The sequence below is a fragment of the Artemia franciscana genome, chromosome 11, assembly GCF_032884065.1.
Source record: "Artemia franciscana chromosome 11, ASM3288406v1, whole genome shotgun sequence".
Taxonomy (NCBI): Eukaryota; Metazoa; Arthropoda; class Branchiopoda; order Anostraca; family Artemiidae; genus Artemia; species Artemia franciscana.
Genome location: NC_088873.1, coordinates 12,845,968 through 12,872,871, shown reverse-complemented (window position 1 = coordinate 12,872,871; position 26,904 = coordinate 12,845,968). Strand labels below are relative to the sequence as shown.

Here is a 26,904-nt window from a genome sequence, read left to right as displayed (position 1 = left end):
TCCGTTATAGCACTAACAACCAATTTCTGCTTAATCAAATCAATGGAAAATGGTATTCAAGTTTACACCTGGCTGCTGTTTTATACCATTGATTACGAGGCTATCAAGCAGAACTTCTTGGTCATAATCGTCAAGTCTCATCTCTATGCGATTAACGCGCTCCTCTAGATTTTGAATCAGTGTTTTTAGGGTTGTGAGGAATTTTTCAAGCTTTTCAAATTACGATTATATTCAACCGCAATATAGTCGTACACTTCGCTGATTATATCCACAGAGCCACCGCCAATAGCCATTTCTTCTACTTTCAGGGCTATATCATTTCTTAGACTCAACTTCGTTTTTTTTCAACTCACCCTGCACCGTATCCACTTGGCCAAGTAGGCCTAAAGTCGCAGGTTCAGCTAGAGAAAGACTCAGAGCGGCGAAAGCCTTACTTCTACGATATACATCAGTCATCGACTGTAGCTCAGCAAAAGATTTATCCGCTCCTTTCGATTTGTTTTTTGAGGCCTGTTGAAATTAGCCTTTTCGGACGTAATATTTGACTCAGCGACTATATATTCACTATGCTGACTATTTATTCACGTAGCAGAAAACAATGTATTTGGAATATCCGTCACCCTCAGTTGTAAGTTTCATTACTCTTGATGGCCAGACAGGATATTCTGCAAAGTGAACTAAACCAAGTCGGACTACTTAAACTTCGGTATTTTAAGGTGGCAAAAACAAACCACAAAAAGTATGAAGTGAAGAAAGAATTTAAAGAAAAACCTGAAGAAAAGTGAACTTATCTTTAATCAAGGGCTGTGCCTCGCAAGTGCTTTCGGTTTCCAATCCAAACTTCGTAAGGTTGGCCCACCTGCTAATTCTGTGCGACACTGATAGTAGTTTTTAACGTACGGATACTAATTGACAATTTTTTTTACAATAACCGTTGAAACCAATTCACTTAGCAATATGCCTCACTGTAGGAAGGCTGGTAACACAGGTGAAATGCAATCAGCGACCTTTCTCTGTGATAGCAAGCCCACGCAATGCAGTCGTGAAATAATCATAATCCTCTATTAATGCTCACTGCTTGAGAGCTGAATGAATCCTGAAATATTAGGTATCATACGTCTCCCAACAACCTCTTATCACCCCCAGTGCAATGGACAAGTAGAAAGGATGCATAGAACCCTTAGAGATTTTATGTGACTATGTATGCTCGGGTCACGAAGACTGGTATGAACACCTTCCTTTCGCAATTTATTGGCTAAACATCGCATACAATGAAACCACCCGCAAAACTCCCTACTTTGCCATTTACTTGAGATACCCACCTTTCTTCCTGCCAAACGTTTAAGCTTAAATGAGTGCGTAAATTTGGCATGGATACATGTTTACAATCGGTGAGACCGATAGGTAGTTTCTTCTATTCTGGGAAGGATTTAACCCGGCGTAGTTTAGTAAGTGGGGTGCATAAGATTCCTTGTTCTCGTGGGAAGTTCTATATTGGTCGAATTCCCTAACAATTTCTTGAAAGACTTATTGAGCATCGCCACTCAATCGAAAAAAATTCTACGATTCAGTAAACCTTCTGAAATTTTTGTTTCGGCTTTAACTGAACATAATTTCTTTCATCCTGAACATTTTGTGTAATTTGATGAGACCATGGCTATTTTTAATGATTGAGGTTTCCTGTAGTGGGCGAGGGAAGCTATAGAAATGAAAAAAAAACATATATTAGCTAATCGTTCAATAAGCAGACATACGGGAAATTTAAGTATTGATCCAATTTCTAATATCCTTCTGAAAAATGAACCATTATCTAATTAGCGAATTAAGACTTTACAAAACCCCCAGTGGACTAGATTACCTACTAGACCAAGAAGAACTGATTTAATATTAGCTAACAATAGGATTATTTCGCTAAAGAATAATTAATTTCATTTTCATTGTTATACTTTTTTACTCAGTTGCTTTGGTGTTCTCATCGAAGTACCTCTATTAGCTACGTGAATCAGTTGCGACAGTTGTATGTTATTTTATTAATATTGAAGGTGGTTTTATTTTTTTTAGTTTATTTTTGTTTTTTTTATCTTTGTTTTATAGGTGCTGGAAGACACCTCGTTTACATACATGCGAAATATCAGAATCGTTTTAGTTTTTCATATTCTCTCTCTACTGGTCGCAGTCTCATTTGTTGTTTTTCATTGAGTTTTTCTCTATTTGTTGTTTTTTGTCAAGGCTAGCCAGTTCAGCTTAAGATCTTTCATTTATAAAATATGAAAAATAAATGTTACCATTTGTGTAGTTCGCTTCATTGTGAACGTTGGCTTCTAGTTTCTTCTGATATGTTTTCTTGTACATTGAAACTCAAATTATAAGTTTTCAGATAAAAACAAACCAACGTTTCTCAATGCTTTCAGGAAACTTGTGAAGAGTTTAACCAAAAATATCAGAGAAGAAGTGAGGGTTTATCGAAAATTGAACACTGAACTTCAAAAATTCTGCAAAGTTTATCAGCATGTTACGGGGGATCCAGATCCTTCTAAGCAGTTTGGGATATTTGAACTAGATCTCATTAGGAGTAATCGGTACGTATGTTTCAAACCTTTCCAGTCATATCGTTGTAAGAAAGTATGAGTAAAGAGCTATAATTGTCAAAAATCACAGTTTTGAGTAAACACAACAGTGAGAACGTAAACACATTAAAGAATGAGAATGAATTACTTTATTTTTACCTGACTTTTTCAATAGAAGGATTAGTCTCAGAAACTTGGGTACTTGTCTGTTAAACGAAACGTAAATAGTGACGAAGACAACGCTGCCTTTCCATTAAAAAACACCTAAAAAAGTATACACACAAAATAATTTGTATGTTATATTTACCAATAATTAGAAAATAATAACCTCCTAAATTCTGGTAAAGATAAAACCCCAGCTACTCGCCAAAGAGGTGTCTATCAAATACCATACGACTGTGGCAATTTCTATGTAGGGAGAACTCACCAGAATTTCGAGAAAAGCCTGTAACAGCATAAGAATGATATTACCAAAGCTCCGAATTCTAATATTATTTCTGTTTCTTTTGATTCTGCTTTAAGCAGCCGGGTTTTTGAAAATCCTAGCCAAAAAATACTTTTTGAAGAATTCGTCATTATTAGCAATGACATTGGCATAAAGCAAGTAGTTCGAGAAGCAATTGAAATTGGACTTAGATTAATAATAATATTTCTTTAAATAGCGACTTGGGAGAATATTCACTAAATACTCTATACAAAACTTTAAATAAAAATGACCATACGAAACATTACAAAAAGTCAATAGATACTACACAGAACCTGTCAAAAATAGACCTATGAGATCAGAAGCCAAAAAAGCAAGGCTGGCATTAAAAACGTTTTTTTAAATAATTCTCTTTCATTTCAATGAGTTGCCTCGTTCAATCAAACTTTATTTATCAGTTCTGGTTGAACTTCGCTGAGGTAAAGATGCTGGGACTATTTTGGAAAAATTTTTTGATTTTATCCTGTTGTAAGTTTTTTCTTCTTATATATTTTTGTATTGCTGTGTTTCCCACTATCTTGAGAAATTCCCTATGGTTCTTCTTGTTTTTGGTGTTTGTTAAATGAAGCACACATGAGAAGTAAAGTTAGATTAATCACGATGAAATATACCAGACAAGATGATAATATAATACTGTAGAAACAAAATTATGGAAACTACAACAAGGAATTACGGAAAGAAGATTGCACAGGACACATTATATTAAATGCCTAACATAACCTAACCTAACCCATAACCGCCTCCATATATTTAATTAATATATGTATACATCGTAGTTTTTTTTTCTCACAAAACAAGCAAATCATAACTGATCCCTGAAAGCCAAATCGAAAGTAAAACAGTTCAAAATAGGGATGAAACCTTTTCATTGACAGTGAACAGATACAAAAATTAACTGGATATTTCGAACACATATACAGTGTTCATCATCAGCAGTAAAACTGCTGATGATGAACGAAACTGATGATGAAACTGCAACAGTTTTAATGCTGATGATGAATACTGTATATGTGTTCGAAATATCCAGTTAATTTTTGTATCTGTTCACTGTCAATAAAAGGTTTCATCCCTATTTTGAACTGTTTTACTTTCGTCATGGAAAGGCAGTGTGGTCTTCGAAGTTATCGAAAGCCAAATCGATTTCTGTTAGATCTTACAAAGCGTATTTCTTGAGTGTGTTTCGTTTAAAAGATATATATGCCACCGAAATTCAAACTGGCTTATTCATTGGAAAGTAGACAGTATTTGTGCCTTCTTAAGAGCTAAAAGTCATTGGTGGGAAATAATCCTTTTTGTGTTCTTTTTGCACCCAGTCACCACCATAACCTTCCGATGCATTAGAATAAAATTTCCAGGTACCCCACTTTTTCAAAATAGTAAAACGTACTAATAAACACGTCTTCATGGATAGCATAATCCACAAAGGTCTATACATATTGAAAATTAATTATTGTTCATAATTTGGTCTCTTAGTTGAAAATCTAGCATCTTTTGTAGAAACATTATAGCATGTTACAAAACACAGCGGAAGAATTATTGTCGCCTATGTTTGATCGTGGCTGTCCTATCAGCTGGAAAGTTTTAGGGAATCCTTCCCTACACGAAGAAGACGTCAATTTGTATTTTGTGGAGGGGGAGGCTGAGGAGATCAAAAATATGCCAAAGCACGGTCTTTTATCGGTTCAAGTGTTACAACCAGAATTAAGGAGGGGGAAGTTCAGGAGCTCAAAAATGTGCCAAAACAAAGTCTTTGATCGTTTCGAATATCACCCCATAATTCTCTGCACAAAGGGAGCAAACTTTTAGTGGGTGGTGGGGGGGGGAAGACTCACAAAATTAGATTTCACAGAAATGCCAAAAAGTCTTTTTTTCGACAAGTATGAAACTAGATACGTTAAATGCTTCGTCAATGGGGATCTCAATTTAAACGATAATTTTAATAAAAAATGATGGTTTCCCCCAAAGAGGATCCAAATGATGCCAAAAAATCGCTTGTTTTCTTTACTGCCTAGAGCTTAAATCTAAAAGCTTTTCAGGCCAAGAAGATGCCAATGAACAAGAACAAATTGAAAGAAAGCACTTAATCTTCCAAAAAAGGAAATGAAACTAAGGTCAAATAACTTAACAGCTTAAAACTTGCTTAAGCCAAGATATCATAATGAATTATTATTTTTATTTTTTTTACATTCTTAATGGTTTTGTGGGAACTATCTAACCACCAATTCCTCCAAAATTATTTTTCTTGGAGGAATCTACTTCATTTAAGCTATTGTTTAGACGAATTTAAAGACCAAATCTAAAATTTTCGAAGAACAAAAATTATCGTGTATATGATGAGGACTGTCATTCAACAAAACCTCGGCTCTTTACACAGAAGTTTGACAATTTTACCCAAATTTTATTAAATTGTTCTAAGTGAAGAGTTATCTCGTAAAACATCTGTTCTTTTAAACTTGAGTGGCATATGCTTAATGTCAATTCGTATTAGTGCCTCGAGGACAAAAGGCCGAATTCCTTCACATTCAGGTTTCACAGTAAATTTCTCAGGTCACATATCTGATTGCCACAGCTATTATGCAAGGTAATATCGTATACATTTTTTGACTAAAAAGCATATTTTAGAGAATTTCGAAATGCGGCCGTAATCCTGCTAACTCGACCCGACGTCAAAAACGAATCCAAAGCAAATCAATGAAATTGCTTTCGTCGGAAACCCCTAGTTATAATTTATTTAGCTTAGCCTTAGCTTAGAAGATCTCTTAACATGTATAACATTTGGGGGTTACCATAGGAGGTCAACAGAGGAGATGAAATTAGGGGTCGCCATTGAAGTCACTTTCATTGAGACCCTTGAGTGAAGGTTTAAAATTCCTATCTGGTTGTAGCAGCTGCTGTAGTGAAAAAATATATCCCTGTTTGGAAGTGTTAATATGTTATTAATTTAGGGAGTGGTAGTTTGGAAACAGTACCTATTATGTAGCTATTATGCAGGGTTTATCGCATACATTTTTTGACTAAAAAATATATTTTTGAGGATTTCGAAATGCGGCAGTCCCCCAAAGTCGACCCGACGTCAAAAACAAATCCAAAGCAAATCAATGAAATTGCTCTCTTCAGAAACCCCTAATTATAGCCTATTTAGCTTAGCCTTAGCTTAGAAGATCTCTTAACATGTATAACATTGAAAGTCAAATTTTCGTATTTTTAGTACCGATGTGATTCTTTTTCCCCCCAGAGGTATGGACCTTCGGCTAAATTTATGAAACGTGGTTACAGTTGCCGCCCTGATCCATGACGAGATTTTCTATCCTTATTTACTTGTGCTTGTAGCAGGACCAGGAGTATCCACTTCACTTGGAATTTAAACAAAGCTCCTGAATGGTGATCTCCCGCGATGACGGGTATTGTGCCAATTCTTTGGCAAACGTCAACCAACATTTGTTACATCCTAGTACAAGTTTATAAAACTCTCCAGCTGGCTACAGATTTAGTTTAACTAGCTTCTACCAATTTTTTAATCGTTCTCCTACTATTTATTAATCGGCTAAGCAAGCAATATTTTTTTTAATGAGATAATAATCAGGCTGACGCAAAGTGTATCCAACTTAGTGAAGTTGGTGGAGCTTGATGATCCCTGAGATTTTGTCAATGTTGTAACAACGTAGGTGGATGTGGTCGTTCAATAACTTGTCTGAAAACTGGATGCGCGATATTAAACCCTTGCAATGGTGGTCAAAAGTAATGATGCCTCACTGGTTTTTTATGACAATCATAGCCGCTACTCTTTTCTTTCTTGATGGTTTAAGGTCCTGAATATACATTTTAAATGATCATAATTATTTCTTAGATTATACAGTCTAAGAAAGACTGTATAAAACGACCATTTTTTATTGATGTCGTAGAAAGTAATTGACGTAAGGGTAAACACGCAAATCTGATTTTTTCTTACAATGTTTCCAATATTTTTGTAATGAGGCAAAAGTAGGAATATATAATTTCTTCACAATTTTTGTAACACACAACATTTATATAACAGACAAAATCAAAGACAATTCTCCCAACTGATTATTATTAGGAGATTAATGCACCCTAAACTTTAAACTGATGGACCTTTCGAGAAAAAAAATTAAATCAAAACTTCGTGCTAAAATTGTACTTTTGAGATTTTCGGTGCCTTTGAGAAGCCCACAGAGTGATCCACTTGCCTTTCCCCTCTTAGTATCTGGTGCGCAAGTATGCAGTATTACGTAGTCATAAAGTTTTTACATATAAATCTATATATATAAAATTAAGTTGTCTGTCTGTGGATCAGGTGACGTCATGTTTCTGTGTCGGCTGACGTCATGAAGTTAGTTGTCGTAATTTTTGCTATGACGGTGACGTCATTAAAGATATTTAAGGCATATATGTTCACGTAGAAATCTATTAATGTTTAAGTTTAAAATGACTGATGAACTTACAATGGCAAAAGCCGATGAAGATGCTCAAAGAGTCTATGCCAAAAAACCTGCTGCTGATAGAGAAAGTCAGAAAAGAAAGCGTGTCGAGGAATCAAAAGAACAGCAAGGAAACAGGCTTGAGGCTAAAGAACGCAAAACCGCGCAGTTAGATGAAGATCCACCTGGACAGCGAGAGTCAAACCATATCCAAACTGAAAATGATAGCGATGATGATTGGGTTTGGGATTTTGACTTGGATAAGGTCATCAATACCTACCAGATTTTAGTTAAAAAAACAAAGGTTCGGCGATATGTATTTCATAGTGAAGCTGAAAAATAAAGAAGAAAAAGAAAACTGAAAAAAGAAAAAATGTAAAAAACTAAAAAATACTAAAAAGAAAAAACACTCAAAGAGAAATTACAGACCGGGACACAAATGACGACCCGGCCAGAGGGAATATTAATAACGACCGGGACACTCAAAGAGAAATTACAGACTGGGATACCGGGACACAAATGACGACCGGGACACAGGGAATATAAATGACGACCAGGACACAGGTATTTAAGAATATCGTTCAAAGACAAATTTTTAATTGTAAGAAGACCGTTGAAAGAGAAGTTTCTAGTTGTAAAATGACTGAAGAACCTACAATGGCAACGGTACCACCATCGAAGTAGATAACCAGTGGGTTGTTCCATATTCCCCATTAGTGCGAAACGTCAACCCCAAGTCAAATTCGTGCATTGTTTGGCATCATTTTAACAACTTGCTCTCCATCAGCTCCTACAGAGTTATGGGAAAAATATAAGTCAAAAATGTCCGAAGATATACTCCATCGAAAACAGTTAGAGACGTCAGATATGACTTTTGATTTTACATCAGAAATTTATAACTACACTTTAGTTATTATAGAAGATTTGTGCGTACGTATGGCAAACAAACCTCTTCAGGATTTGGGAATTCCTTCACCTAACCGTATCGCTGCTGTTTCGACATGTGTAGAATTGGATCGTGAACAAAGTTACAGTACGAGTGATCTATTGTCGTACGTACAAAATAACATTTCCAAGTTAACGTCGGAACAAAAAGACATTTATGATACGATAGACTCAATTTCAGGAAGTATACAACTACCTGCTGATTTCTGTAATTTAGTGACGTCCAAAAATGAATTGATTGAAAAAGTATTTCCGAATATTCTAAAAAATTATAAAAATAGTAAATGGCTAAGTGAAAGAGCGATTCTCGCACCCAAAAATATAGACATCCATGAAATCAACAATATTGTTTTGACCAAGATTCGAGACCAGGCAGTCCTTTACAAGTCAGTCGACACAGTTTTGGAACCAAATGAAGCGGTTAATTATCCATCTGAATTTTTAAATTCCATAGATCTTTCAGGGTTTCCACCACACGTGCTACAACTAAAAATAGGCGTACCAATAATACTTTTAAGAAATATAAACCCAGCAAAGCTTTGCAATCGCACGCGACTTGCCGTAAAAAAAACAATGCAAAAACCTAATAGAGGCCACAATCTTGACAGGGCCTTTTGAGGGTGAGGCTGTTCTTATTCCTTGCATTCCCATGATTCCAACGGATCTGCCTTTTCAATTTAAAAGATTGCAATTCCCAATTCGATTAGCATTTGCAATCACCATTAACAAAGCTCAAGGTCAATCATTAGAAAAATGTGGTATAGATCTTAATACTGATTGTTTTTCCCATGGACAATTGTACGTTGCATGTTCGAGGGTCGGTAAACCTGACAATCTATTTATATGCAGCGACAATTGGACAGCGAAGAATGTTGTATATTCGCAAGTTTTACGCAGTTAATTTGTATTGTATCTATCTATCTATCTATCTATATAAAAACGAGTTGTGTGTATGCCTGTTTGTTTGTTTGTAAAAAGAGCGTTTGCATATGACGTCATCATACGGCTTTGTATATGCACAGACAATGGGAAAGCCAAGAATGTTGTATATTCGCAATTTTTACTTAGTTTAACTCCTGCAGACGAAATGAATGCTTGACTGAAAAATTCTAATTTATGGGCACACGTAAAAATATTAAAATTAACTACAAATATGCGTGTCCGATTGCAAAACGATGACTCTGGTCAAACATTTTCAGATCAATTGCTGGCAATTGGAAACGGAAAGCTCCCAGTAGTGGGAAAGCCAAAAATGTTGTATATTCGTAATTTTTACGTAGTTTGAAACACATATATAAATCTATCTATATTCACAGGTGGGACACAGGGACACAACTACAATGGCGCGTAACGACTTACGCGCGTGGGGGGGCTTGGGGGGCGCGAAGCGCCCCACCAACTAGGTGTTGGGGTGGCGCGAAGCGCCACCCCAACAGCTAGTAGTCTATAAAATTGATTATAATCTATTTTTTGGTATTAATGTTCCACCGCATGGCATTATGGTTTCAGTATCTGGAAAGTTTTAAAGTTAGCTTTCTATAATTTTAACCCAGTTCACATTTCAACAGTAGTTAATTGATATCATTTTTTCTTGTTTGTGTCAAAACTGTTGTTTTGTAATTTGATATAGAAGAAACCAATAGCTATTGGGATACAATCTCTTTTTTCTACTTAGAAAACACATACACTTTCAGTTTAAAGCCAATATGTGGCAGTATTACCCCTGGTGAAAGGGGATACATATACATTTATACTATTTTTATAAGTGGGCAATAATTGTGTATGTATTTTGTATGTATGTATTTATTTATTTTTTTCTCGGAAATGGCTCCATATTTTTTGGGGAAAACTGGCATCTTGAGATATTCCGGCCTAAAAAACTCTCTAGATAGGTCAAAAGTTTGAGAAAATTCCTGAAGAGCCTAAATTTAGAAAAAAATTATCTATGTGAGTGATATCATTTTTATATACAACGTATTTTACACAATGTTGTTTTTACATACATTGTATTTATATACAATGACGTTGTAACACTTGTGTGAAAAAAATGAAGATTTTCAATTTCAATTTTCAATTTGAATTCAAATGGAATTGAAAATTGAAGAATTGCAAAAATATTTGTATATATTTTGACAAGGGATTGCAACAACTCAAAAACCTTAAGAAAGGAAATTAAAAGTTTGAAGCTTAGTAGAAATCTTTGTTAGATATTGGACCTGCTTTAACAATCAAATATCTTTGAAAAGACTTTAGTGTGAAAAGCCTTAAATTGCGTAAAGAGCAAAAAACTGGTAATTGCAAAAAATATTTGTATATATTTTAACAAGGCATTACACCAATACAAAAACCTTAGAAATAAAAACCAAAAGTTTTAAGGTTAGTACACAATCGGTGTTAGAAGTCACGCTTGCTTCTATAATCAAATGTGCTTGAAAAGATAAAGTATAAGAAGACATATCAGTATGATCAACGCATCTAAAGGTAGACCCAAAAAATGAATATTTACAAGTGTTATAAATAATAATTTGTTTTGTTTTGGTAAAATTATAGCAGTTCATATAACTGGCTTACCAATAAAATGAATATCCGAATCGACGCCTTTTTTATGCTCTTTTCGAGTATAATAATCGCTTCTACCGTAAATTCAAATTTCAAGCACTTTTTGAGCTCTTAAAAATGATGAATTTTCTAAAAATTATGACAGTTCATATAACTGACTTACCAATAAAATGAATATGCCACTCGATGCCTTTTTTTACGTTCTTAACGATTATAATAATCGCTTCTACCCCAAATTCAAATTTAAGCACTTTCTCAGCTCTTAAAAATGACGAATTTTCAATTAAATTATGAGTAATCGCTCGTTTTCCACAAAATAATACTCTGTTTTCTCAGCGCTATCTTTTTCCATAGTTTTCAAAAAAATAATACTGCATTTTCTCAGTGCCAAAGTTATTTATAATAGGGTTAGTTTAGGTTATGTTGGGTTAGGCTATGTTAAAAAGTGCTTAAATTTGAATTTATGGTAGAAGCGATTATTATATTTGAAAAGAGCATAAAAAAGACATCGAGTGGTATATTCACTTTATTGGTAAGTCAGTTATTTGAACTGCTATAAATCTACCGAAATTTTAGCCCCACCACCTGAACAATTAACAAATCTACAATTTGGACCGTCATGTGATGCTAGACCCATAAGGGCAGCTAAAGCAAAATGCATTGGAAAATTGTCTGAAGTAATGCAAATCTAAAATGAAGAAGAAAGAAAAAAGGGGTTAAAAGATCAGGTACAATGAGAATCAAAACGTGTTAAAATTGAAAATGATAGCAATGAGAATTATAATGATGATTCTTTGGAAGCATTCGAACTTTCAAAGGAAAACCCCGAATAAATCAAAATCACAACAGGTAGAAATCAACAAGTTCGAGTATCAAATGAAATAAGTGTTATCAATGATAATTCATAAAAATTTAAATGTAAAAATTTACAAGTGTTATAAATAATAATTCGTTGGAAGAAAAATGGGTAAAATTCTAGTTAATTGACTTCTTGCAATCTTGGAAAGGGTTTAGGTTAGGAAAATGAAACTTTCAGGGATGGGCCTACAGGCTACAGTATGTCCTGGGAAGGTATTTTGAAGTACCTACCTCCACTCCTTCTCCCTCTAGAGGGCCCTGACCTTTGATGACCTTTAAAAATATGTGTATTATAAAATTGAAACCTTGCAAGACAGATCTTCTACTTAATGGAAGTATAATAAAATTGTTTTCAGCTTCATAACTTTGCTCAATTCCATTTTATAAGGTTTTAAAGATATGCAAATACATTTACTAAATTTTGAAAAAAAAACATTGATATGGCTCAAAATTCTACTCAAATAAGAAGAATTGTGTTTTCAGAAGTAAAGGCTGACAGAAGCAACTAGTAACTGAAAATTAAGGTGAAATGTTGTTTTGTCAAAATTTCAATAGATATAGACCTGTCATGTAGACAAATTCCAGGGCCCTCTTTAGGGAGAAGGGGTGGAGGTGGGTACTTTAAAATACCTTCCCAGTACATACTTTAGCCTGTAGACCCATCCCTGAAAGTTTCACTTTCCTAACCTAAACCCTTTCTGAGATAGCAAAATGTCAATTCACTAGAATTTTACCGAAAAATGAGTGTTTGTTCCGCCACCTGAACTATTGAAAATCTACAATCTTGACCGTAATGCAAAACTAGGACAGCTAAAGCAAAGGGCATTGGCAAATTGTCTGAAGTAATTAAAATTCAAAACTAAGAAAAAAGAAAAATCGGTTTATTCTACTGTTTTTTTTTTTGTATTTCTGTGGTGTTGTTTTTATTTTTCCTGGCGTTTTTTAATTTTTTTTTTATATATAGTTTTTCTGGTGTCTTCTTTTTCTTAGTTTTTTTTTTAAATATAAATTTTTTATAACAAACAAACAAACATTCTATGCATATATATATATATATATATATATATATATATATATATATATATATATATATATATATATATATATATATATATATATATATATATATATATATATATATATATATATATATATATATATATATATATATATATATATATATATATATATATATATATATGTGTGTGTGTATGTATATATATAGCAGTATGTATACTTCTTGACTAGGCCCTGTCAATCAGCACATGGCAGGCTTCTACGTATGGATTTTAATTATAGCTTGTCTTCTAACCGCAGACAATTTGAGCCTTTTAGCTCACTGGTGTTTATTCGGTCTTATCTTTCTTTTAATGGTATAAAGCCTTCTAAATCTCATTGTCGCTTATCTTCTAACCGCAGTATATTTCTGCCTTTTCTTGATGTTAATTTTGTGGAAAAATCAAATTATTAAATACCTTGTCATACTACAGTAGATGAAAATGTGCTTCTTGATCAGGAGGTTACGGATTCAATACCGGCTATAGTAAAGGACAAATTGCATGCCCAATAAGCGTAAGATCTCGTTTTTTGTTTTGAAGGTTCTTGAATTTTTGTAAACCCTTGTCAAAATATATGCAAATACTTGTGTAATTACCAGTTTTTTGATCTTTAAGCAATTTAAAATAAACTTCAGTCTGCATAAAGATCTTGAATTTTCCCACTTTTTCACATAAGTGTGACAACAAATTTTAACTGCCCGTTTGTCTCGTTTCATTTAATTGTCCAGGTTGTTGATTTTCACACAATATGATTTTAATTGGTTCCGGCCGTTCTATTGGTTTTATCACGTTTGATAGTTCAGATGGTTCGATAGAATCATCATTTGTAACAATTGCAATTTTTATTTTTTGGACCTTCCTATAGGCACTATATAACTGGTTGCGTAGAAAACTGTAATCTTACTGTGTTTTATAAGCCCTATCTCTCTTTTTATGCTTTAAGTAGGTTCTAAATTAATACAAAATAATATTTATTTTAAATTTTCAGATATTTTGCCAACTTCTAGTTTAAAAAATTATAATTTTCGACGAGACATCATATATTTTTGTAGTTTACATAATAGCTTATCATAAGGTGCAGTAGCTATTTGGCCTGAGAGTTTAACCTAAAGAAAGAGGTTAAAACAGATTTAAGTTAAAAGAGAGGAAACTTGAGCTTATATTCTTTTATTCTTACTCCATTTGTAGAACTTTAATTTAGATATGTCCACAGAAATATTAATTAAGTTTACCGACGGACTACTATTAAAGGAACATTTACTGAAAAACCTTTCACTCTTTTTACTTGCGTAAAATTGCTCATAGACAAAAGCTTTTTATCGTGGTAAAAAGAGCGCTAATTACTATGGAATTGTAGATAAGCTATGTCAAATCACAATATCGCTTCGATAGAGCCTTCTAATGTATGAATTTTTATTTTAGACATGGGTTATTATGTGATCTCTACTTTGGCGACCTACTAGGTACATCCAGACGTGTTCAAAAAGCTATGCAGTATGCTGGTGAAGTCCAACGTTTATTTTAATATTGTATTGCATGACAATTGTTTGACTATAGATGGCACTGTTACAGTGACATATCATACAAAAGTAAAAAAAATATTGACAAATGCTCGTGTCAATAAAGCTTATAAGAGAAGAAGAAACCACTACTGAATAAATGAAGTTGAAAGAGGAGAGCAGGCTGCATATTCCTATCGCATCAAACTACCTCACATGAATGTTTCTTTAGTTATAAGCGCACTTTTTACTCATTCTTTCCTTTTTTAAAGCTGAAAAATAAAAGATATTTTTCCATTTCTTCTGTTTGCCATTGTGTCAGGGTCAGAATTGTGTCGTTGACTTGTAAGGAGCAAAGGACCTTCAAGGTGCTTTCAAAGGAAATGAAAGCGTGATTTTAAGACTATAATGAACGTAAATTGTTCCATATGCGAGGAGAACTGTCCCTTTATCTAAAAAACAATAGACAATAAAAGATAAAAACAAAAATTAGTATCTAAACCAGAAATATATCAGGAACGACTAGTGTATAAAGTTGAAACTTTCAGGGTCTGTTAAGGCGTATTTTGTGCTAACCAAGAGACACTGTGTGGATACTACTTCTGCTAGACTACTGTAAGTGCTACTAGAATTGCTGCTACTAGTGAGAGTAACGAAATTAACTTGATACTCTCAGTGAATATTTAGGCTGAGTTTCATCCAAATCAAAGCAAACTATATGCCTGCGAGTTGTCAAAAGATAGTTCAAATAGTACCTAAAGAGTGACTTAGAGTGTTTGGTTAAGACTTACAAGGTACTCTGAGGGGGATACCCTCAAAAAAGACACTATATGCATGTTACAACTGTGACTGCTGCTACTACTGTTCCGAATATTATTTCCACTAAGCCTAAGGCGAAACTTTCAGGCCATGTTAAGGGGGATTTTGAACCAGCCCAAGTTTTGAACCAGCTACAACTAGCACTGTTACACTGCTTCTACAGCTGCTGTTAGAGCTACAGCTGTTAGCTACAGCTGCTGTTAGACTGTTAGAGCTACTACTGCTACGACCACTACTACTACTACTGGTAGTTCCACTGAAGCTAAAGCTATTACACTGAAAGTTTTGGATAATTTTTAGAAGGATGTTGAAGGGAATCAAAACAAAAAATGTTAAAGAAGGTCATTAAAAGGGCGTAACAGCTTTTCCCTAGAACGGCTTAAAAAATTAAGTTGAAACTTTCATTGCATAATGAATTTTACTGCTACTGTTAATACTACTGCTATGGTAAGGATATTAAGGAGAAATTTTCAGGAAATTTCGATGGGAATGTTGAATCAAATCAAAAACATTATACGTATGCAGGCTGTCAAAAAAGCCCATCAGCAGTGTTTCAAGAATGGCTGAGTCTTAGGTTGAAATTTTTCATGGCATGTTAAGGAGTATATTTATATTTATTTATTTATTATTATTTTTGTTTCTATTATTATTATTATGATAGAATGGTTGACGAGAGATTTGTTATAGTTTATTTTGGTTGTGTAATTTATTTATTTCATATTTATTCAGTATAATTTTCTTTATCAGTTTGGTTAATTATTTGTTTGAAAAAATGTAAGTAGCCCTCCTGTCGCAAGGGCTTTTCTGTATCTTTTTTACTGCAGTTATTAGTAATTTAATTGCTTTGTTTTTGTTCGTGAATAAAAAAATTGAATCCAGTTGAATTGAATGTATTGACCCACGAAAAAAGGCATTATGCACGCATTAATACAAGCAGTAGCAATACTTCTAGTTGCCATTACTGCCATTACTGCCATTATCACTAAGACTAATAGTATTAATATGAAGTTTTAAGAACTGTTAAGGGGGGCATTGCGCTAAATCGAAACACTCGATGTGCATGCATATTATCAAAGGGGCGCATCTGCAATATTACAGAAACATAGCAGAGTATTTTGTTGAAAATGTCAAGATATGAGGAGGATATGTTGGACTAAACCAAAAAGGCACAATGTGAGCGCTACCACAGCTATGACTCCTAATGTACTAGTACTAGCACTAGTATCACCAACACTACTCCCAAAACTGCTACTATTACTTCTGCTACTATGACAACTATTATCGCTAATGCTAAGGATACTAGTAAAACTTTCAAGGAATGGTGAGTGTGTTGTTGAACTGAATCAAAACACACTATTTTCGGGTGTGTTATCAAAGTGGTGCATTAGCAGCTTCCCTGTAATATCTCAAGCAACTAGATACACTCCATCTTAAATATTTTAAGAGAGTATAGATCTCCATAAGACAACGCCAACATTCGTCCTCAGAATACACCTATACATTTTTCCTTAAGTTGATAAGAGCTCGCTAAGTAATCTGACATTAGCTTAAGGTAATCCGGGTTGTACCGGTAGCTAGCGATTGAGTAAGAAATGATCACGTTCCATGCTATGAAATACAGTAGCCCTACTGAAAACAGTGTCAGGTCGAAACAAAAATTACACTATTAGAACTGCCTTGTCCGAAACTTCTATATATCTAACTTACAGTCTCTTGGCGTGAACAACAAAGAGAATATCTTGGCTTGAAATAAAAGATAAGTGGCATCGAACCTGTTAAACTATTGTGAGCAATATCTCAAGAAGACTTGAAGCTTTCAGAAAATGTTGAAGGGGATTCCAAGCTCAATCAGACGTCATTTTGTGAATCCTGGTGTTCGGAAAAGCATGCTTGCAATATCCGAAGAATGGGTAACTCCATTCAGTTGAAACTTTAGGGGAATGATAGTTGAATGAAGTCTCTCTGGATTGAAGTTGCAATAGAGATATCCTCCTCCAAGGTCATCCGTTGGGGAGCAATGTATGCTAATATAGTCCATAGATGGGCCAACAGGTTCAGCTAACTGGGTGAAGTTCATCACCCATGCGTTTAAATTTTTTATTCTGGACTATTGTCTGGAGGTGGAAGCCCCTGGCAAATTTCCAAGGGCAGCAAGAGATATTGAACTCTTGTTTGGGCTGCAGTTAAGGGGGGACTTCCACAAGTAAGATTCAGGGTGTCCACTTACAGCGCCTACACCATGGAATTAACTTATGTTTTTAGCTTAATTTAGCTTATTTGTCGGCACATGGGAAGATTGTGTGAGCAAATTCTTTATACCCCCCTCCGAACTCAAAACCCAAGCTGTAGCCCTGGATATACAAACTATCTTTTGATTTATTTTCATATCCTCCGTAAGAATTAATTTAGCACCATTAGTCAATCGATCCTCAGATGTTGCATATATGCAATTTTACAATCGGGTGCAACTAATTGTGGTCGTATTAAATTGAACAACTCCTCAACTATGAAAGTTTCTTCTTAATACCTTTACCTATTCCCAAGATATAGCAGACGTGTAGTTGACAACGAGAATACATTTGGTGTATTTTGACTTATTTCAAAATTCCATCCCATTATAATGTGTTTTCCACTTACTAATCTTAGTTGCTCCTCAGATATTGCAGCTAATTCCAAGTTTCAACTTAAAATCCCCCATGCCTTCTCAAGACCAGAATATAATTTGAACTTAACTGAAAATTAAATACGTAAGATATTTTACTCCTTTTCAGATGAATAAATAAAAACTATTAAGACTTTTCGGCATAAATATCAGTATATATATAGATAGATAGATAGATAGATAAGTGTATTTCAAAAACCCGTGGGCCATATACACACAAAATATAAATAAATAACAGACAAGCAAGGAAATTAACAACAGTACGAACACGCACAAAAAAAAACAGAATTCAACGCAAAAAGTACCTAATCTAACTACAAAAGAAATTAATCATATAAAACTTTTTCTTCTTATTAAAGATTTTTCTATATATACTCCCAGTCGAAATATTGTGGTTGGGTTACTATTTTGTAGAATACCCGGAAGCATCAAATTAATCCCATGCAAATAAATTTCCCGTAAATCCAAGAGCACCGGGCATTTCCGGAGAAAATGATCCAAGTCTTCATCATCATCTTTACAAAGAGGACAAAGATACCGCCTATCAGGACCAACTATCATTTTATTTTTGTCGAGCGTTTTTTGCCTGTTCTGGATTGGAAGACAATTTGCCCTAAGCTGAATCCAACGACGTAGAATCATAGCCGGTAAATTAAGTTTAAAATAAACTTCCTCCCCAAAACTAGGTTTTGCCTGATTATAATGTTGTAGGGTTGTAGAATCAAGAACCAGCCCTTGCCAATGCTGAATTTCCTGACTCTCTAATATAAATCGTACCTGGCTTTCTAAATTTGCTGGTACATCGCGAGAGCAAAGACCATTATTCCATAAATAAGGCATTCCTACTTTTTCTAGTAATGATTTAATTTGGGATGGCCACGAGGTTTTTAAACCACATTTCAACATCTCTTCATATGCCACTCTTACTAGTCTATCTTCATTACTCTTAGTTAACTTCAACCAGAATCTAAGCATTAAAATATACCTACGTAGCTTTAAAGAAAACAGGCCCATATCACCTTTCAGAATCTGTGAATGAGTTGTCTGATGTAAACCAAACACTCTTTTATAATACTGGAGCTGAAGGGACTCCAGTTGCTGCACCGTTTCTCCACCCCATATCTCTGCTCCATATTCTATTACGGGTAAAATTTTTGTGTTAAATATTCTTTTATGCATTTTTAGGTTTTTGATCCCCATTATCGTCGGGTTTCTAAATATAGCTGACATGGCCACCCTACCTCTCTTAATTATTTCATCAACATGACTCCTTAGGCTTCCATTTTCCGATAAGATAAAGCCTAAATATTTTATTCTTTTACTTATAAATAGTTCCTTATTATTAAATTTAAACGTATATTTTTCATCGTCCCCAACCTTCCTTTTTTTAAAAATAACAACTTCGCTCTTTTCAGTATTCAGCCTTAACTTTTTTATATGCAAATATTCTTCTATGAGATTCAAAAGAGTCTGTAGATCTTGCGGTTTATTAGCCACCAAAGCAATATCATCTGCAAATAATAAGAGAGATAGTTTTTGAGTCCCTAGGCTAACTTTCGGAGCCCATCTATTCTCTAGAAAATTAACAACATCATTAATAAAAATATTAAACAACTTAGGTGAAAGGGTGCTGCCCTGTTTTACTCCCCGCTTAATATCAAAAAGCTTCGAAAACCTATTACCAACTTGAATGATTCCACTCACACAAGTATACATGCTCACTATCAATCTAACAAATGAATGGGGAAGGCCAATATTTAGCATGGCATCCTTCAATGACTCTCTGTCGACACTATCAAAAGCCTTATGGAGATCCAGAAATCCCACATAAAGACAAGTTTTACCCTTTCCATATTTATCTATTAAAGCCTTTAAAATAAACACACTATCTGTCGTCCCATACCCTGTCCTGAAACCTCCTTGTTCCTCATGTATTAAATTATTTGTATTTAACCAATTGGAAAGCCTGGTATCTAATATTTTCTCCAAAATCTTACTTAAAGCAGGGACAAGTGCTATTAAACGATAATTTTCATGAGCCTTCGGGTTTCCTCTCTTAAAAAGTGGTATAAACAATGATGTCTTCCAAGCGCTTGGCCATTGCCCTGACCTTAACACCTTATTACAAAGAAGAACAATTATCGGTATCAAAATGGAAAGAAAATTCTTAAATAACAATATTGGTATACCATCAACACCCGCAGCAGTACCACCTTTTAACTTCTTAAATATTGACTTAATCTCTTGGCCATTCACATCACCCACTAAATCGTAATCATGTTCTCTCATGGGATAAATAACCATCTCTGGGGTATGCGCTACCTCCTGAAGATCTGCACAAACACCTTCTAAATTATTTAGGTAATCAGGCCATGAATCAGCTTCCGGAACAGCCTGGGTATTAACATTTTTCCTTCCACTATCAGTCTTTATATAGCCCCAAAACTTTTTAAAATCTTTATTTCTAAAATCATCAGCGATATCCAGTTTCTTCTTATGCTCGTACTCTTTTTTTTTTCTTTTTATTAAACTTTTATATTCTCTTCTTTTATCTTTATAATTAGCCAATTTTAGACTTTGATCTTCCGCGCTATCAAATTCATTCAAACGATTTAATAAATATTTTGCTTCTTCTTTCATTAACTTGCAATCCAAGTCAAAATATCCCTCATTCTTTTTTAATTTTTTAGTTAGGCCACATGATTCTGCACAACTGCCCATTATTTCATTTAACAGCATAATTACACTATGTGCATCTTTTTCATTGTCCTCTAACGCTTTCAAATTATTTTTTACATGCGAGTCCAATAGCTCCCTTCTAAATGCCTCAATATCTTTATCTGTTAAATCATTTCTAATTCGTTTTCCTAAACCTATTTTTCTATAATCCGCATTATAGAAATTTCCTAGTCGTGAACCGTGTTTCGCAAACTGCCCAATCTTCACCTCAAGCATAATAGCTCTATGATCAGATCCAACTAAATCTAATACTCCCATATTTATTGATTCAGGTACAAGTTGCGTATTAATTAGCACATAATCTACAACACTTGGAGTTGGACCCGAAAGGCAAGTGAACTCGCCCCTACCCTTATCCTTCCCAAACCTACCATTCGCAATCATTAGACCATGTTCCCCACAAAACGCCAGGAGCTTTCTTCCCCATACATTTATTTTTCTTTTTTCATCCTTGTTGCTTCGTGGTATTCTACAACAAATTGGGACAAAATCACCTAAATCTGGGATCAACACATCTGGGATCTCAGCCTCCAGGCCGGTATAAGCATTGAAATCCCCCATTAACACACAATCCAGATCTTTATAACTTTCTTGTATTAACGAAAATTCTTCCCCTAAAATTTCCCAAGTATTTTCTCGATGGTACGAACTATTCTGTGGAGGTATATACACTACACCCAAAATTAATTGCTTCCCACATTTCAAATAAATAGACAGCCAAAGCAAGTTTTCAGATCTACTACTAATTCTCTCATAGCCGTCAATAGCAGATGCTTTAACCAAAACCAAAATGCCACCATAATGTCTATTATTTCTTGCTACATTACGCACGGTCTGTTCAACGAAATATCCGGGGAGAGGTGATATAGGAGAACAATCGTTCCATGTTTCAATCAGCGAAATCACATCAAACGAAAATAAATCGTCATATAAATAGGTCAACTTATCACGTAATCCTTGTATGTTCCATGACACTAGACTCAGTATATGGCCCTCTATATCCTATGTTTCTACGCCTTCTGTTAGCACGTTAACATCACTAGCCTTTGGTTGAGATTGCTCGTTACTAGTCTTAGTCGGGGGAAAGGCAACATGATAATACTCACGAGTGCGGTTATTTATATCCGCTAACTCACTTCGGTGTTTATTGTAATAAAAATCACGTGAAAAACCACCACGATGTCTATCATTAAACTTCTTTCTTGGCGAATGGCTTCCTTTGGGTGCTACATTACGAGTACCTGGTCGAAACAAGTCATTTGGGCTGATAATAGCACTAGAAGGTCTTTTAGCTGTCGATACTGCCTGAGGAGTGGTGGTCGATGGTACTAATGTCTCAGTATCACTATCACTGGCATCACTAACTAGCCTCATTGGAATATTATTGGGATCATTTGGGAGCCTAGCACTAAAGGGTGGACCAGAATTTTGTACTGGCTTCAAATTACGCTTAATCTCGACTATTGAATTTCCATCATACCTGAATATTCGGCCTTCGATGAATAGTTTGTCACCTCGTAATTTTGCGATTGTAGTGTACGATTTAATAACCCCGTTATTTCTTGCTTCAGAGTATAATCGCCGAGTTGTTGAGGGGTGTAATTATAGAAGATTAAATTCGTTCTTTTCTGCTCTGCTTCGAGCTTGTTGGCTCGTTCATAAGAGACTGCTAGCTTACATTTCACATTTTCCAGCTCTTTTTTAATTTCATCATTTGTCTTAGCATTGTTAGATAACTGCGTAATATTGTTGCTTAACTGTACTTGTATGGCATCAATGCTATCCGAAAGTTCAGGAATCGTATTAACTTTCTGCGAAAGCACCGGTAATAAATCCAGTTTAAAATTAATTTCTTGCAAGAACTGGGCACTTTGCATTTTCTCGGCCTCTCGTGTTTGGACCGCCATTTACACCCTTATAAACTTATCAAAGTGCAAAATATAAAACCTTTATCACTCCTTGATTTGATCCAGTATCGTTAATTAGCAATAAGACTTTTTTTTCACCATTCGAAAAAAATCACAATATTGGCTCAAAGCCACGCCGGAGAGAAATGTTATTTCAATCTTGGTTTAAACTAGTTAGTTACACAATTTGTCTAAATGTAAGCATGGATGTTATCCGAAAGAAATGAAATCTGGTTTTGTTGTTAACTCCTTGAACTTTCGGTCACTTAATATACCCAATATCCCTAGATGCCTAGTTACTGGTCCACTTCATAATGCCGAACAAAACCGCAATCTCCAAATTTTGATAGGATACGTCTTGAAAATGAATTGGCTGGGGAGGATGACTGCCTGCCCTCCACTCATTTTTGACTCTTAAAAATGGGACTAGAAATTTCAATTTCCAATAGAATTATTACTTTTAATGTTTTCAATGATATCACTGGCTATTACCGAGTTGCACTTATTTTTATTTTGATTAATCTTTCAATGGAGTCTTTCTTGGAGTCATCTAGAAATTTCTAGATGCTCTAAAGCAGGCAAGAGTCATACCACTGCACAAGGATGAATAAAGCAAGAGATGACTAATTGGAAACCAATATCAATCCTACCTTTATTTTCGAAAATTTTTGAGGAAACTATGCTTGGGTGACTATATAGATATCTTGAGTCCTTGGAATTACTATGCAATACTCAGTTTGGATTAAGAAAGGACCAATCAACAAGTCATGCGATGCATCATTTGGTTGATAATATCAACATTGCATTTGAAAGTGGAAAAATTCTGTTAACAATTTCCATTAATTTTAAAAAGGCTTTCAATACAGTTAATTTTGAATTTTTGCTGTGTCGGTTTAGTGATTCGGGTATTAGGGATAATTGTTTTCAGTGGTTCGGATCCTATTTGGATGGAAGATCAATGTGGGTTGCGATTAATGATGCTACAAGTGTTGCATCACGAGTAAATTTTTGAGTTTCAGGAGGATAAATTTGTGGACCATTTTTTATTTCTAGTATGTGTTGATATGTTAAGATTTTACCTTCCTGGTGCAATACTTACAGCATTTGCAAACGACACAGTAATGTCAATTGTCGAGGTGAACCTTCTAGATCTCGTAGTTTATGCAAATGATGTCTTGCAGTACCTGAATACATTTACTAGTCTCAGTTTTTTAAGTGTTAATACTAGTAAAACTAATTATATGTTTTTTAGCCGTAACGGTGTTGTGAGTTATGATAAATTCTTTGGATAGTATTTGCTTTGGTGGTACTATTATTATTAAAGTTTTTGAAACGAGGTATTCGGTATTTTTTTTTATTGTAATTTTAATTGGGAGAAAAAATAAAAATCATATCGTCCAAGGCAGCAAGAGGCCTAGGTTTACTCCTTCGTTTTCGTAATTTCTCCCGTTTTCTGTTTTAAACATTATTTATGGTATGATTATCCAATCTTATATTGTACATGGGTGTACTCTTCGAGCAAGCAATTTTTATGCTAATTATAGAAGAATCCTGACGATTCAGAATAAAGCAGTTTTTTTTGGGGGGGGGGAATATGCTAATTTTAGTGATACACTTATTTGTTATTCCCATTTTAAAATTTTGAATGCTGGTCAGTTAAGGGATCACCAGTTATTAACACTAGTATACCAATGTTTAAATAATCTTTCGTAAGGTTGTTTTGTGGATATTTTTTGCATTAATTTCGATTATCATTCTTATCATTCTATGAATGCTGTATCATTCTAAGATTCTTATCATTATATGAGAAGAGAAATACAGTGAGATCAGCTGGTTTTGTCACGTAAGTGTAACCCTTTGAAATAGCCTCACGGACAATATTATGGGCTCTGAATACGTTTCTTCATTTAAATCACATGTTAAAAAGTCCCTACTTGGTTGAGAAGCTTTGATTTAAAAACTTTTTTTTATTTATTTAAGTTTTGATCGTTTTTAAATAATGCTAGGAAATTTGGCCCCACCTCCACAGAGAAATCCCCCCATAAACTATCCTCTAGAAAATTCAATCCCAGTGAAAGATTACCCGGGACAATTACCCTTAACAACTCCACGCGTAAAATTGAGACGAAAAAGAGAAAACAAGACATGTAAAATAATTTTTATAGGAATTCTGGCAAATTCCCCGGTGAATAATTTCCCCCGACCAATTCATCCCCTGGAAACATCTCTTCCCATCAAAATTCCCCATGGGAAATCCCCAGCAGATATTTTGTCCCCATTTCCAACTGAAAAATGTATGCATGCTTCCTAATAACAAATACTATACGTAAGTTAACCAAACTTTATAATTTGAAGACTTTTCCGCAGGGCCTGTGAGGGACCATATTATATCCTAAGGCGTAGCTATTGGGCCTTTTAACTTTTATGAACAAAATGGCTATCTTAAAATTTTGATCAGACGATTTTAAAAAATGGACAGGGGAGGGGCCTAGTTGCCTCCAATATTTCTGGTAGCTTGTAAAGGCACTAAGACTTTTGATTTTGACGCAACGACATCAAACTCGACATTTTCCTCACCCAATATTCCAACTAAGGTGGAATAAAATAAAATAGTAATTCTTTGCTGGCGATTTGGTTTGAATCAATCTAACTGCTGACAGTTTTGAAATAGTCTACTAAGTGTTTCAAAAAGTCTTAGAGACTCAAAGTGTCAAAAGTCCTAAGAGACTAAACTCACGACATCTCTTCTATGATATACAGAAAATTAAAATATACATTGAGTGTTTTGTGAGAATAAACTTCAAATGGTCAAACGATAGTGGAATCTATCGATAGGAAATCGATAGGACGATAGGAAATCGTCATCAGACAATACTGGAATCTATCAGACTGAAAATATATTTAAGAGACGAATTTATTGAGACAAGAGACGGTTCATGCTTCTTTGGCTATGTTAAGACTTTTATTTTGGTTCATGGGTAGAATTTGATGACAAACATAATGACCAATCCTAACGGTTTCAATGAGATAATTATGTTCACAGTTTCCAACCCTCTTTTTAAGGATTGAAATAAAACAAGTGACTTTTTGACTAAACTTCAACCCATTATTAGATTTGGATAACACTGTAAAGATTTGCTCTTATGGAAATGTGATGTAAATGTTAGACCCAGAGGCGCCATTTGGGAGGGGGGGTCAGGGGCGGGCATATACCCACCCCAGATTTTCCAGGGGGGCCCAAGCTTCCACCACAAAGGTTCTTTCCGGCCATAATTTTCAGATAATTTGAACTAACTGCACGCCTATTAGCCAAAAGAGCGTAACTACCTGACGACCCTTGGGGTAATTACGCTATTTGCTATTAATCATTGTAAATTTTGAAAGTAGGTTAGATTCATAATAAAAGTCTCAAGCTCTGTCAAATGCCCCATGCCCACCCCAAGATTTGGCCCAAATGGCGCCTCTGGTTAGACCTCCGGATTGGCCATACCCTAGCAAAAATAGGGTACACTCATTTGACTCCAGTTAATACCACTTTGCCACTATACTCTCAACAAAACATTCCAGTATGTGTGATTTGTAACGTGCAATCAATAGAAGAGTCTCTACTCGTAAGAATGGTTTCTTCCAATTTAACTAATACGTGGAACATCAAAAGAATTGCATTATCTCTCTCATTGAGAATGAGAATGTTGGTCTAAGCGATAATCTGAGATATGTTCTTGGTTTTTAAAATAATATAATCAAGGGTAAAAATGCTCGCAGCAGCAGCGGGATGGATCGTGTAATTTTTCATACCATGCACCCAGCATCTTTATGGATAGTTTCATGTTTCTTCACGCTTCATTAGTTGAAACCCAAAGAATTGGCTAAAGCGAATTTCCTCTCTCTAGAATTCTCAAACAGAAAATCAATCAAAATCATATTCTTTTTACAATAGAAAAATTAAATAAAAAAAAACCAGTTTTTTAAATGGAAGTAAGGAGCAAAATAAAACTTAAAACGAACGGAAATTACTCCGTATATGAAAGGGGCTTTTTCTCCTCAACGCCCCGCTCTGTACGCTAAAATTTGACTCTTTCTCTAAACTCTACTTTTTAAAACAGTAAAAAACTTTAGCGTAAAGAGTGGGACGTTGAGGAGGAAAATCCCCTTTCATATGCAGAGTAATATCTGTTCGTTTTAAGTTTTAATGTTGCTTCTTACTTTCATTTAAAAAAACTTGTTTTTTTATTTAATTTCTGGACGTTTTTGAATTAATGCATGTTTTGATCTTGGCTCTCCGCACATAAATAATTAAAACAAAATTTGTATATTTTTTTTTTGGCTAAATGGCTTTCTCATAGTTTAAATCGGAAGATTTTGAGAAAA

At 34.6% G+C, this 26,904-nt stretch overlaps 1 protein-coding gene across 5 annotated transcripts in view; it reads left to right on the top strand.

The window, feature by feature from the left end:
• The window catches only part of LOC136032829 (galactosylceramide sulfotransferase-like), a 41,374-nt gene extending 26,669 nt beyond the window's left edge, over positions 1–14,705 (top strand). For all 5 annotated transcript variants that reach the window (XM_065713237.1, XM_065713236.1, XM_065713238.1 and 2 more), the window contains exons 3-4: positions 2,412–2,579; positions 14,330–14,705. In XM_065713237.1, coding sequence (XP_065569309.1) covers positions 2,412–2,579; positions 14,330–14,432 — 271 coding nt within the window. In that variant the 3' untranslated portion in view covers positions 14,433–14,705. The remainder of the gene's footprint in view (positions 1–2,411; positions 2,580–14,329) is intronic.
• Positions 14,706–26,904: the final 12,199 nt, after the last annotated feature.